Below are 12828 nucleotides of genomic sequence, written 5' to 3'. Positions count from 1 at the left end.
AGTGGCAGCTGCTGAGTTCAGGATGGCGTGGCTCACACAGTAGGTTCTTGATCTGTGTGCTTTAACGATAATCTCGGTCGTGACTCAAGCTTGAGCCACTGACGCGAAAAGCTTTTCAGCCTGCAGAGCCAGGGCATGTGAGCCATGGTGCTGTCAGTGTAAACAGGGTTTGGAGAGGGGCCACTTTACCTAAGAATTCAGTAATTAAAATAAAATCTGCTTCCTGTAGCTGGTATATTTTGTAAATAAGTGAAAGGCCCCAGACCAAGAAGAGGTCCTTAACTTGGGTGATTTGTGAGATTCTCATTTTCAGAGTCTATATTTGTTGATGGTTTCTATTCACGAAGTCAGGCTGAAGACAGCTTGACGTCACCAGGAATAACCTTGCAGTGTGTGGGAGCCTTGTCCTCTGCAGTCGTGTAGGATGGGAAAGGAGGCCACTTTTCAGGGACACAGAGTTGGAAGCAGGAATTTTCCCTTTTGTATACCTTCTCCCTCTGTAACTCTTGCCAGGCTTCATTTAGTCTCACTGTTTTTATACAGCATTACTCTTGCATCTCACACAGTTGGACACCATATGTGTGTTGGGCTTAGACACATGTAAATGGATATTTAGACTTCTAATAAAGCACTTGCCAGTTAATATCTTCTCTGGTCATCAATGAAGATGGAATTAAGAACTGATTCTCCACAAAGCCTCTAGGAAATGTAATGTGGCTACTTACAATATACAGGGTGCTTGCATTTAACATATTTGACCCCACCACACCCATGTGATGGGATCCCAACTGATAACAAACTCAGTGAAGTAATTTGACTCAAATTCTCATAAATTGTAGTTTAGCTGGGATTAGAACCTGGAGATTACAGCTCCTGCTCTGGAGGTTAGCTGTGGTGTTTGCTACTTCAGACTTCATCAGCATCATGGGGCCTATAATATTAAGTATGTAAATAATTCGACTCAGGGCTGGCTGTATGCAGACGTGCCTGTGCACTCTCGACAGATGACCCAGAAAGAGCAGGAAGGCCCAGACCGCTGGGAAAAGCATTGGGACTGGAGACTATTCATTCCATAGTGTTGGGTTGTTGGGTCGGTTGGAGGACCTGGGCTTGGTGGTCTGGTGCTGTCCTCTGTGTGGAAAGAGAGGATGGGCTGGTGGAGGATGAGCTTAAGTTTGTCCTGGTGGGAGTCTGTTCCCGGGTCACCCATGTGCATCTTGTGTGCTCTGAAGCCCAGAGCTAAGATCAGGCAAGACTCTGAGCCAAAGCCATCAGCCCGCTTCTAGAGACATGTCAGCGGATTAGCTTATTGGCTTTCCCCTGAGTGGCATTAGCTCTCACCCCGTCTCATGTTCACCATCTGGCTTTGAGTAAGAAGTCTTCGAGTGATCTCTCTTCAGCAGCCAGCTCTGTGCCAGGGCTTTCTGAGGGCTGTTCAGCTTTCTCCCTCATCACCCTCAGAGCCCAGGGCTCTGAGGAGCTTCTTGGAAAAGAGGAAGCCCGTTTGTTGTGTTCACACAAATGTACACCTGGCATCCAAAGAATACTTGAGACTTCAGAGGAAAAAAATAAGGTCAAAGGAGAACGAGTGTCTGGTTAGTGGCCTAAAGTCTTGTCAAAACTAACAAGTGGAGTGACTTCCCTGGTGGTCCAGTGGTTAAGCCTTCATTCTCCCAATGGAGAGGGCATGGGTTTGATTCCCAGTCAGGGAACTAAGAGCCCATAGGCTGCAGGGCCAACTAAGCCCGCAAGTCACCATTAAGACCCAATGCAGCCAAATGTTAAAAACAAACAAACAACCTAATAAGTGGCTCAGTCCTTAGGTGAGTTTTAAAAATGGAGTTGTTCTTGCTACCTGTGAGAAAAGCTCTTTCTGCCTGTGAGATGATACCATTTGTCCAGATTTTAGTAGAGTGAGCCCTACAAAGGGGCTGGGATTTTTCTTCTTCATTGGAAAGCAAAGCCTGGGGGTGGAGGTGCTTAACTGAACCACCTCCCCTCTTCCCAGGGAGCTGGCTGCTCTCCTCCTAGGTTAATATACATCGACTGGGGCTAAATGCTTGATGCTTCTGGACAGAGTCCAGCCCCTCAGCAGAGCAGCCACACTGTGGAGATACAGCTGCTAGCATTAAAGGGCTAAGCCCTTTCCAGCTGCTTTGCTTTAACGGGAACTGCCTGCAGTCGGCAGCTTATTGGCGCCGTCTTAGCGCACTTCAGAGCAGATGACTAATCTCGGCATCTTCTCAGGTCCCTGGTCTGGAGGCTCAGGGGCAGGTAGCCCCATAGGGTAGGAACTGGTTGGATAATTGGTGTCGGAGTGCTAGGTGGTGATCTCAAAAATGGCAGTCCAGGCTTTGGCAGGGTTTGTGTTTTGTTTTGCCTCTGTGAAAAAAGTGGGGTTCACTTCAGTGGACTCTGGTGCTGAAGGAGAAGAGGTGCTCACTGTGAGGGGCAGCCTGGGCATTTAAAAGCTGGAATAGCAACAGATGCACAGAGGAGTTGAGTGCATACGAGGGCAATGAATGTCATCTAAGGAAGAAGACTTGAGCCCTGTGATGCGGTCCCACTTGGGCCTTCCATTCCCAAATCTGAGCTAAGGAGCCAAGACTTGAAGGAGAAATGATCATTTCCTTACTGTAAAGTGCACTTAAAAATACAATTTAATGAGAGTTAGATTCTCTTATAATCAGTGGTGTATAACAGTGCTTTTCTTCAGTGGCTGGTACAGTAGCGGTGCATCTTATCGTCCAGATTGTTTGGCTTGGAAATGTTAGCTGTTCATGAGAGGTAGGCTGTTGGCTAGCCCCAGTGTGGAGGCAAGGGAACCTTCTACTTAGCTGTGATCAGAGAGAGATTAAAACGGGAGTTTCCCCAGGTCTGAGGGCAGTTGCAGTATAGGAAAAACAAGGCTTAGCCCCAGGACAACTGGTATGAAGAAGCAGACAAGCAATGTGTAGAAGAGAATCAAAATCTGCCCCAGTCATGACCCCCAGAACCCTTACATGTGACCCCTGAGTTGGAGAAGGGGGAAAAGAAGGCGTGGATCAGTGAGGCTCTGGCCATGATATAACAACACATCCTGGTAGAGTTCTGAAATCGCAGTACAGTATTGAAACATCCAAGGTTCTTTACATGGAGGTGTTAGATAACCTGTATAATCCTTTGTCCAGTTCGCTCACCAAATCTGGAATGCCAGAGGTCTTTCCTCCTTGAGGAAGTGGGGCTTTCCTGGTGGCTCAGATGGTGAAGAATCTGCCTGCAATGCAGGAAATTTGGGTTTGATCCCTGGGTTGGGAACATTCCCTGGAGAAGGGCATGGCAACCCATTCCAGTATTCTTGCCTGGAGAATCCCATGGACAGAGGAGCCTGGTTGTAAAGAGTTGGACGTGACTGAGCGACTAACACTTTCACTTTCCTCACTGGAAACTGGAAGGCCATGTTATGGGCACCGACAAAAAATGGGGACAGATGGTCAAGTTAAGGAACCTGTTGCCTGGAGATGAGACTAAAAATATAATTTTGCTTAAGAAAGTCTTCCTGCTTGGGTAGAGAGAGGTGTTCCCAAAACTATGAAGAGATGTGTTCAGTGCCAGGACGGAGGTGGGTGCAGAGTGCTGTGGAACTTTAGAGGAGGGAGGAACTGGAAGCTTCAGAGAGCCCGGAGCTGATGACTTGAAAGCTGGGATTCAGGCTGACCCTGGCGGCTCGAAAGGCCTGGAAGCATCAACAGGGCTGGGGAGGGGCCTCTAGGTTGGTGATCTGTAACTGGTCGCTGTCCTGGACTGCTGTCCTGTCCTCTCTTCTGACCGGGGCTGGGCCCTGGCCTGCCTGAGCCTTGTTCCATCTGTCCGCGGGGGTGCAGGGGAGTTGTTGGTCTCTGTCTCTGGCGTCTTGCACCCCCAGCTTAGGCAGAAACTGACTCTTTATCTGACTTAATCAGAGCTCTGAAAAATTTCCATTCCCTGCTTTTCTGCCCTTTAACTGTAGCCTATTAATTAGTGCCTTTGGGCTCCCCAGTCTCATAACCCCCCTTCACTAACCATGCCTCCCCTCTGCAGCTTTTGCTAAATATGTGACTGCTCCTCAGTGTAGCTGCTCCCCCCTGAGAAGTGATTACAGAGCTTGGCTGTGCAGACTCCCTGCCCCAGCTGCCCGAGTGGTGACCTCTTGGCCGGAAGCTTCCTCTTGATTAGCCCTAACCTCTCCCCTCCCTCTGTCCCTCACTGTCCTCCCCTTGAGATTCCAGAGGCCTGGCATTGGCTATCTATCAGTTAACACCTCTTGCTAGGAGCTGTCTTCTTGTTCCAGGTCATGGAGAACTGCATTGTGAGCCCAAAGGGGCTGAGCTGATCACCTCTCCTGACCGAGCAGAGTCTCCCATCAAAACCCCAATTAGCTTGTTCCAGATCACTTGACCTCATTATAGATTAAAGATCACAGATTTTGATCTATGTTGCCTCTTAAACCTTCAGCTCTATTCGCTGCTCCCCTTTTGTTTACTTTCGTATGAGATTCCAGGTGCTCAAAGCCCTGCTCTTTTCACCGCTTTATATCCACCCAGCCTCCTTTGCTTCATTGAGTCTTCCCCAAACTGCAGTCCATCCAAATGCTTCACCACTGTGTTCTGAAGAGGGCCTGCCATCTCTTTCTCAGGTTTGATTTTTGACTCCTTTTTTCTGGGATCCTCCTCACTGCCTCCCCATTGTCCCACAGCACACACACACTTTCTCTCTCTCTCCACACACACACACATTCCCTCTCTGTCTCCTTTATTCAAGCTCAGGCTTGTGTATGGGGAGAAAGTGATCCCTTCTTTAGTAATAGCCTGGCCATGTTAAAAACCGCAGGAGAAACAGCTGAACTTTTCGGCAGAGGGCTACCTCCATTACATTGAAAACCACCACTGAATGAGATCTGTGTGTCAGGCCCCGTTGGGTTCTTCAGCCCCTTATGAACAGACCCTGTTTTCCAAATGAGGAAACTAAGGCTCAGGATCCTAAAGTAACTTGTCAGAGTCCATGCAGCTGAGCCTGTGTTTAAACTTTCAGCCCCTATTCTATCTTTATATGGTCTTTACTATTTAAGAAACAAAAAACCCTTGATGCACAGAATCCTTTAGGCCCAAGTGATTTTCTTTGGAAAGTGAACGTCTCTGGATAGTTGTCTTGTTCCTCTCCTCTCAGTCCCAGGAGCCCAAATTCTTCTCAGTCCCAGGAGCTCCCTCCGTGGAGCCCCCCCAACTGTGCAGCATGGTCCCAGATTAGACCTGTGTCCTCTTTACACCCGGAGGAGGCAGTGGGGGTGGGGAATGGAGAGGGGCTGTCTGCCAGCCAATGGGGATGCGACAGCCTAGGCTCTGCGCTCGCATCATCTGCTCCTGCTAAGACAATCATCAACATAAAAGGCTAATTGTATTAATCACCAAGGCATCCGTCCCAGGTCCCCCTCCCTTTCAGGAGAATTATGAATTGCAATTGCAGATGGCTCCGCTGATTGAAGGCAGCACTCAGCAGGGAGAAGGGCCAGATCAGATTACACACCATTAATTAAAAACTTCCCCTGACAAAAGGGAGGAAGGGAGTGCACACCAAGGGTCTGCCTGGTTGGGTCTCTGTCCTCCCCAAGCTCCCCAGCCCCCCATCCAGGCTCCAGTTGTGCCTGTGAAGCAAAGACCCTGGCTGGAGCCACTGAAATTTGGCTCCCCAAAGGCCAGCCCTTCCCACATCCAAGCAGATGGCCGGCTGTCCTATTAAAGGGCTCCAGAGAAGGAGAAGCTAACCTTTGGTTACTCATTCCTGTGTCTAACTTTGGATGCTCTTCAGATTCTAACCTAATTCCTCACTTCTCATGAAGCTTGTCTCTTGCTCTAGTCTATTCTGACAGAGCACAGCTTTAAAGAACTATTTGGGAAAGTAGCCCCCTGCTTTCTCTTCAGGCAGTCACCCTCATGCTCTTGGCCAGCTGGGACAGAGGTTCCACGGTCTGCTCTAGGGCAGGCGCAGGAGCTCGAGTAGCTGTGCAGCCTCTCCCCAGCTCCCCCAGCCTTCCAGCGTAGGCTTCTCAGCTGCTGTCTTCTTGGGTTATTTGGAGCAGTGACTCCCAAGTTCTCTTGATCAATTACCACCTCCCCAGCCTCCCAGCCTCAGTCATTCATTCATCAAACTTTTATTGAGCACCCACTGCGTGCTTGGTTCTCAGGGATGCGGAGATAATTTGTCTCGGAGCTTAAGAGCTTGGTGCAGGAGCTCCACCCCCCTGTCCTCTTCAACCTTCTAGTTCCTGCTTCCTTCTTTTCTCTGGCCGCTGCTTGTATAAGCCCCCCTGGAGCTCTATTTTGGAAAATTCTAAGCTGGGAGCTGGGGAGACCTTGGGGGGGGGTCTGTGGTACTGAGCTGGGTGACCTTTAGCAAGTCAATCACACGCATGTGTGCGTGTGCACACAGGTGCACGCCCAGCTGTCCCTGCTCATAAAAGGGCACAGGAGGCCCTGAGCTCTGAGAGATTGTGAAGATGAATGAGTAGGGCCCAGCTTGGAGAGATGTGAGTGGTTCTCTGCACTGACCATATTACAGAACACGGCTGCTGTGGCCACGAGCTCTTAGGGCTCAGCCACTGCACTGTCACAGAATGGGCCCTGTTGCCCTGTCCTTGGGAGGCTGGCATGGAAAAGGACCTATGTTTTTCATGCTTTTGACTGCTGTAGTGCAGGGTACCATAGTGATGGGCACCATAGAGATGAGAAAAATTGACTTTTACTGGCTTGTCTCTTCATTCCAGGGTTCCTCCCCAACCTGACTCCTGTTCCCCCATCACCCCCCACACACACACTCACAAAGCTCACAAAGGTCAGTAGGTCCAGGAGAGAAGAAGGTAGGGCCCTGGGTAAGTAGAGCAGATGAAATGAGAAAAGCCTACTCACTTTTCCCTCCCTCTCAATCATCTCCCTGTCCCTTTTTTCCTCCTTCCTCCCATTATCAACAGCAATTGTATTCAAACCCAATAATTACAGTAACAGCAACAAGAATCATTTATTGGATTTGTTTTTCTATTCTATCATTTTAACTTCCAAACACATTTTCCAATCTCTTGTTTAACATCAATCTCGGGGGTAGATTTTACAGCCCTTACAGCTGAGGAAGCTGAGATCCAGACAGGATCCCAGGTCATAGGCAGAGTAGATTTATAGCAGCTTGTAAATATTAACAAACTAGGTGAGACTCCAGTAGTCTTTCAGAGGCACTGAACTGCAAATCTTGGTTTCCTGGGTTATTCCTGACTTCCCACCATCCTTGGGGCATATTCAACAGCTTATGGGGGATCCCGGCAGAGCTAAGAATGAGTCTGGAGATGGCTTCTTCAGGCCTAGGTCACGGACTGAGTGCTGCAACGGGACCTTTCCCCGTCAGGATTGTTTCTGTGGAGGGGCTGGAGTGGAAGGCAGAACACCTGGGGAGAAAGGCCCATCTGGGCTAAACCTCCCTTACCCGTATCCTGCCCCTCCACTAGCTGGAGAAAAGCTTCCTCTCAGTGCCAGCTCTTCCCAAGGGACGGGCTCTCTGCTGATTTCCTCATGTGGAGGTGTGAGGAATGAAGATCTATTGGGAGGGGACAATCTGGCCTCAGGAAGCCCCCAGTCTGAGGGGGAGCCACATCCCCCATCCACATCCAAGGGCAGAGACATCCCTCCTTGGAGCTCAGAGGCTGGCCTAAGACTTGATTCTTCTGGGAAGTCTGGATCCTCCTTCCAACAGTGGGGTGAGAAGTTAGAGTTCCCAGAGGTCCCCACAGCCTCTGAGCAGAGAGCCTGTCTGGGCTCAGATTCCTTTTTCTCCAAGACATGGGGACCTGGAAGCCCAGGGTCCTGCCTGGGGTCCAGACAGATGAGAGACAGGGAGAGTGGTGATGAATTCCCCTACCTCCCTCTTCTCGGCCCCATTAAAAGTGATGGAAGAGGAGGAAATGGAGCAGATTTGCTTCCCAGGTTCCTTCTAGAAATGTAATGCTGGGGATCCCCTGCCCACCCTGTTAGGTCAAGAGGCCAAGCCTTCCCACCCCACCTCGCAAGCCCCCCATGTCCCCAGGAAAACCTGAAATCTGGTTATATAAAGCATGCTGTCCACTTTGAGGGCTCTTTTCAGAAGCTTGAGGGCAGAGGCCAAGCTCTATGCCACCTGACACACACTGTCCATCTCAGTGTCCTCTGAGTTGGCCTGGGTTTCTTTTTTCTGGGGTTCCTCCCCTTCCATTTTCTCCATTTCTGCACTGCCCGTGAGGATGGCCAGTCGCTGGGCCAGGGTCTTGGTGTCAGGGAACAGGATGAAGTTGTAGATCAGCGAAGCCAGGATGGCTCCTGTCAAGGGTCCCACCCAGAAGATCTGAGGAGGCAGAAGCAGATGCCCTGCTCGTGAGCCAAGACCACAGGGCGGCTCTGGGACTCCACCTGCTTTCCAGTGTTGACTTGGTCTCCTGGGAGCCCTGGAGCTTTCTACAAGGTGGCAAATTCAAGAAGCACAAGTCCTGTCCACTGCCCCCACCCCCCCACCCCCAGCAATCCCGACCCTGAGTCTCTGCAGGTGCAGGGACCTAGCCTCCCCGGGGCTGGGTCAGGCCCCCACCACCCCTGCCTCCCTCTCATCTCCCCCATTCCAGCCCAGAACCCCGGCTAGTGCTCTTCCTGTCCTGCTGGTGTGTTTGTGTGTCTATTTCTGTTTGTCTTTTTCTCTATCCAAGTTTGGAAACTGGTCCAGCTGGAGGAAGTGAATAAGGAAGCAGCCAGGACTTCAGGCCCAGGCCAATGCTGCAGCGCCAGCCCTGGCCCACTTCTCACCAGTCTACTGGGTGCCCCTGACTTTTTGAGGCGGGCAAGAAAGGACGCTGGCCCTGGTCTTCTGAGCTTAGGGAAACCTCCACTGGGAGTGAAGATGGTCCGTGGCAGGTCTCCCCCAGTGTCTGGGGCCCCCCTTCTGGTGAAAGTCCCTATGGGCACTGGGGCCTCTCCCCTCCCCTGGCTGCCGGCAGAAGGTCTCACCCAGTGGACTTCAAACTTCCCCACGATGACAGCGGAACCAAAGGAGCGGGCTGGGTTCATGGAGCAGCCGGTGAAATAGATCTGGGGAACGAATGCAGGGCAGGGCGTGAGCAGCCTGAAAGCAGGCCTGGGAGAGGACAGTCCTCTCCTCCCCGCCCCGCCGGCTCAAGCCCCAGCCCCAAACTGGGGCTCTGGGTCCCCCTGCCCTGGGCCTGAAATGGGGCATAGCCTTGGCTCCAAGGCATGAGAAGTTCGGGGAGGGATACTTCTGGCCCCCAGGGCCCCGCCGCCTCCCCAGGGAGGGGCCAGTGGGTACACAGGCGGGTGTCCCCTGTGCCCCTTACCCCGATGAGGTGGCCCACTGCCACCGAGGCTCCAATTGTGGCTGCAGGGGAGCCCGTGGTCTGACGGCTGTCAGTGGAGGCCAAAACGCAGAGCACGAGCTGGAGGGTCAAGATGAGTTCCACCGCCACCGCCTGGCCAGTCGAGGCATTGCTCCGGACCTGTGCGAGCAGGGGGTTATGCTGGAGGCAGCGAACTCTGCTTGGGGATGGTGGTCCCTGGGCCCTCGTTCCTCACGGTAAAGGTTGCGACACCTTGCCACCACCAGCCCCCCAGGACTTAAGGAGCTCATGGGCTGGGGAGAGCGGTGCACTGGGGTTCAGGTGAACCCTGAAGTGAGCCCACCGGACACCTGTTCCCTGTGGGAGTGAGCAGCACCCCACCCACTCCATGGGGTGGTCAGGGCCACGGTCCAGGAGGAGGTCGGGGCTCAGGGCTGGTGGGGGAGGGAAGGCTGGAGAAGCTGTGTTGCACGATGCTCGCCTGTAGGCTGGCTGGGAGGGGCAGTGTGTAGGAGTGGAAGGTGGGGACTGGGGACGTAGGTGGAACATGGGTAAGTAGAGAAATCTGGGGAGGTGAGACAGGCCGCAGAGTGCTGGGGACAGAGGAACAGGAGGAAACGGGTTGGGGACGGGGAGGTGAAGTAGGTGCAGGGTCCCCTGCTGCCCCCACAGCCCCTGCTCTCCCTGACTGCTCCAACCCTGAAGTGCCTGGTCCTCCTCCCACTCCTGGCCCTCAGTGTGGCTTCTTCCTGTCCCCCGTCTCCCCACTGTTCCTCACACCACAGTCCCCTTCCTGCTCTGCCTGCACTAAGGCCATGGTCTTTCCCCAGGGCCCCACGTCCCCAGAGCAGGTGTGGAGCACGTGCTCTGCTGTATCCCCTCTGCCCCGGCCTGGCCCTCCCCACTTACCACCTGTATGGACCTGCCGCTCCCCCTCCCTGCACCTACCATATTGACCCCAAAGTTTTCTCGGATGTCCCCAGGCGTGAGCCCGTAAAGCAGAGCAGCTCCCGCCGTGGCCCCTGCCAGCTGGGCAGCCACGTAGGCCACAGCCCGGGGCAGGGAGATGTGGGAGCCCACGAGGAAGGCCAGCGTTACGGCAGGGTTGACGTGGGCCCCGCTGGCCTTCCAGGTGATCTGCACGATCACGGCCGTTGCCAGGTTGAAGGTGATGGCGATCTGCAGCACAGAGGGAAGCCCCAGGGGCCATCTCAGAGCCGAGCCCACGCCAAAGAACACGTACAGCCCCGTGGCCAGGAACTCGGCAAACAGAGCCTTGCTGATGGTCATCCAGAGCCGGCACACCAGCATCTTAGCCAAGCTGCACCGGCCTGACTCCATCGCCCCCAGGTCTATGTTCCTCTTCTGATCTCTGCCTCTTCTGATCTCCTGTCTTCGGGCTGCTCCGGCCCCAGCCTGCAGCTCCTTACGGTGCTGCTGGTTTAAGGACCATGCTGGTCAGACTGGCAGGGGGCAGGTTGACAGGGTTATGTGTGTTCGGGGGGTGGGGTGGGAGGTGTGGGGGTGGCCACACGCTCGCCCCACCCTAAACTCACATGACAGCCAAAGGAGGGGGGCTGTCCTTGGGCACTGAACTGGAACCTCCCAGGAGTTTTCCAAGCGGGGCAGGCCTAACTCTGCTGCTGGCCAACACCCAGTCTGGGGGCCCAGGTGACCCTAGGATGCTCCCATCCGTGACGTCAGCTTAGAGAGAATGAGATCACTCAGATCCCCAAGTCCAAGGCCTATGTCAGAGGGCCCCGTGCACCCCCTGCCCCAGGCTCCTAGTCTCCTGGATGGGTTCACACTATTCTGCACCCCATAAACCCAGATGTGAAGGAAGCTCTGTCCTCCACTTCCACCTAGAGCACCATTTTCTGAAAGCTGATGTGAATGGGGTCAACTTTACTGAGGACGTGGGCCTGCAGGAGTGCAGAGGAGCAGGTGCGGGGGTGGGGAGTTGCTCCACAGCTAACTGGTGACGCCTGTGGCGGTGGGTACCGCTGCTGCCCACCGGTCTGGAGTTTCCACTGACTCTTCGCCGTCTTGTGCCCCTTCACAGGGCAGCTTACCGTTCTTTTGACTATGCTGCCTTAGTTTACCCACACCCAGGCTCTGCCCTTTAACCCCCAGCAATATACCAAGGTATTTTCTCAAACAGAAGTGTTTTGTCCCTGAGAAGAACCTGCCGAGCTGCTAAAATAATGCGCTCGTCACCTCTTACCCACAGCAGAGTGCCTGGGCTGTGCCCGGAGCCATGTGTCCCTGCCCAGCAGGTGTCCCCTGGTGTCCGCAGGTTCCCCAAATGTGACGTGTCTCATGATGAGATTCTCATTTCTCCCCGGGCCCCCTGAATGCACTCCTTCTGTTGTCCCCAGCTCAGTTGGTGGCACCTGCGAGGCATCTTTGACCTCGCCCTCCCGCCCCCATCCAGCCAAGGCATCAAGTCCTACTGATGCTGAATCCCAAGTATTTCCTGACACTGCCCTCTTCTTGCCACCCCTGCTGCCCTGCAGCCTTCAACCATTCTCTCCGTCGTCTCCCTTGCTCCACTCCAATCAATTATCCACACTGCAGCCTGAGTGATCTTTCTAAAATGCAAATCTGATCCTGCTGCTCCTCGCTAAAATCCCTTCAAAGCCTCTGGTCACCTCTGTGAGCTCCGTGCCTGGCCCCCACGGTCCTCTGGGACCCTGCTTCTCCTGCCTCAGCTGTCCCCACTTCCTGCCTTGTCCTTTACCCTCTGGCCTCACCAAATGGCCAGTGGTTCTAGAATACTTCATGCTGGTCTCCCCTGGGGGGATTCTCTCTCCTCTCTCTGGAAAGCCCACCCCATGTCCTTTGTTTGGGGGAGCCCTAATTGATTCCTGATGAAAACAGACAACTCACTGGAAAAGTCCCTGACGCTGGGAAAGATCGAGGGCAGAAGGAGAAGAGGGCGTCAGGGGATGAGATAGCTGGATGGCATCACCAAAGCAATGAACATGACATTGGGGAAACTCTGGGAGACGGTGAGGGACAGGGAGGCCCGGCATGCTGCAGTCCATGAGGTCACAGAGTCAGACCCGACTAGTAGGCGACTGAACAACAGCAATCTATTCCTAAGGCTCAGCATTGACATCGCCTGGCCCTTTCCTGGGTGAGGCCTCCTCACCACACCTGGCCATTTACACTGCAGTCACCATGAGTGCTGTCATGCTGTTACTGTATCGCCCCAGTGAGGCGGGGAGCCCCTTAGGGGGGCAGGAACCAAGTTTTGTTCATCCCTACATGTACCCTCTTGCGTAGCGATTGGCTCAGGTGCTCAATAAATATTTGCTGAATGAATGCATGAGTGAATAAGTTTCCTGACCTGGAGGCTTTCATGTCTGCTTCATTTCAGCCAGCTCACCGTACAGCCTGTCCTTACCTGGGACAGGCCTTCTGAAATCTTCAAGTGAAATATCCCAACTCTG

At 53.3% G+C, this 12828-nt stretch overlaps 1 protein-coding gene and 1 long non-coding RNA gene across 2 annotated transcripts; both read right to left on the bottom strand.

Annotated features, from left to right (window-relative positions):
- Window positions 1–2449: 2449 nt before the first annotated feature.
- On the bottom strand, window positions 2450–6395 carry LOC129653456 (uncharacterized). Its single transcript, XR_008715141.1, has 2 exons — window positions 5781–6395; window positions 2450–5381 (listed from the first exon to the last, which is right to left on the bottom strand). It is a non-coding gene; the product is annotated as an uncharacterized LOC129653456 (long non-coding RNA).
- Window positions 6396–8163: 1768 nt separating this feature from the next.
- AQP6 (aquaporin 6) lies at window positions 8164–10717 on the bottom strand. The gene is made up of 4 exons (XM_055566342.1): window positions 10322–10717; window positions 9374–9532; window positions 9030–9110; window positions 8164–8376 (listed from the first exon to the last, which is right to left on the bottom strand). Exons 1-4 carry the CDS (start codon window positions 10712–10714, stop codon window positions 8164–8166), a joined length of 846 nt encoding a protein of 281 aa, XP_055422317.1. The 5' UTR covers window positions 10715–10717.
- Window positions 10718–12828: the final 2111 nt, after the last annotated feature.

This window comes from Bubalus kerabau, chromosome 1 (assembly GCF_029407905.1).
Source record: "Bubalus kerabau isolate K-KA32 ecotype Philippines breed swamp buffalo chromosome 1, PCC_UOA_SB_1v2, whole genome shotgun sequence".
In the NCBI taxonomy this organism is placed as follows: Eukaryota; Metazoa; Chordata; class Mammalia; order Artiodactyla; family Bovidae; genus Bubalus; species Bubalus kerabau.
This window is presented reverse-complemented; position numbering and strand designations above follow the sequence as displayed.

What these genes read in the sequence shown, in the direction of transcription:
- AQP6 (XM_055566342.1), bottom strand. Translation starts at nt 10,714, where the DNA reads ATGGAGTCAGGCCGGTGCAGCTTGGCTAAGATGCTGGTGTGCCGGCTC. An exon ending in AAAACTTTGGGGTCAATATG is followed by an intron (nt 9,533 to 10,321) that starts GTAGGTGCAGGG and finishes CTGCTCGCACAG; the next exon opens with GTCCGGAGCAATGCCTCGAC. An exon ending in GGAAGTTTGAAGTCCACTGG is followed by an intron (nt 8,377 to 9,029) that starts GTGAGACCTTCT and finishes CTGCCTCCTCAG; the next exon opens with ATCTTCTGGGTGGGACCCTT.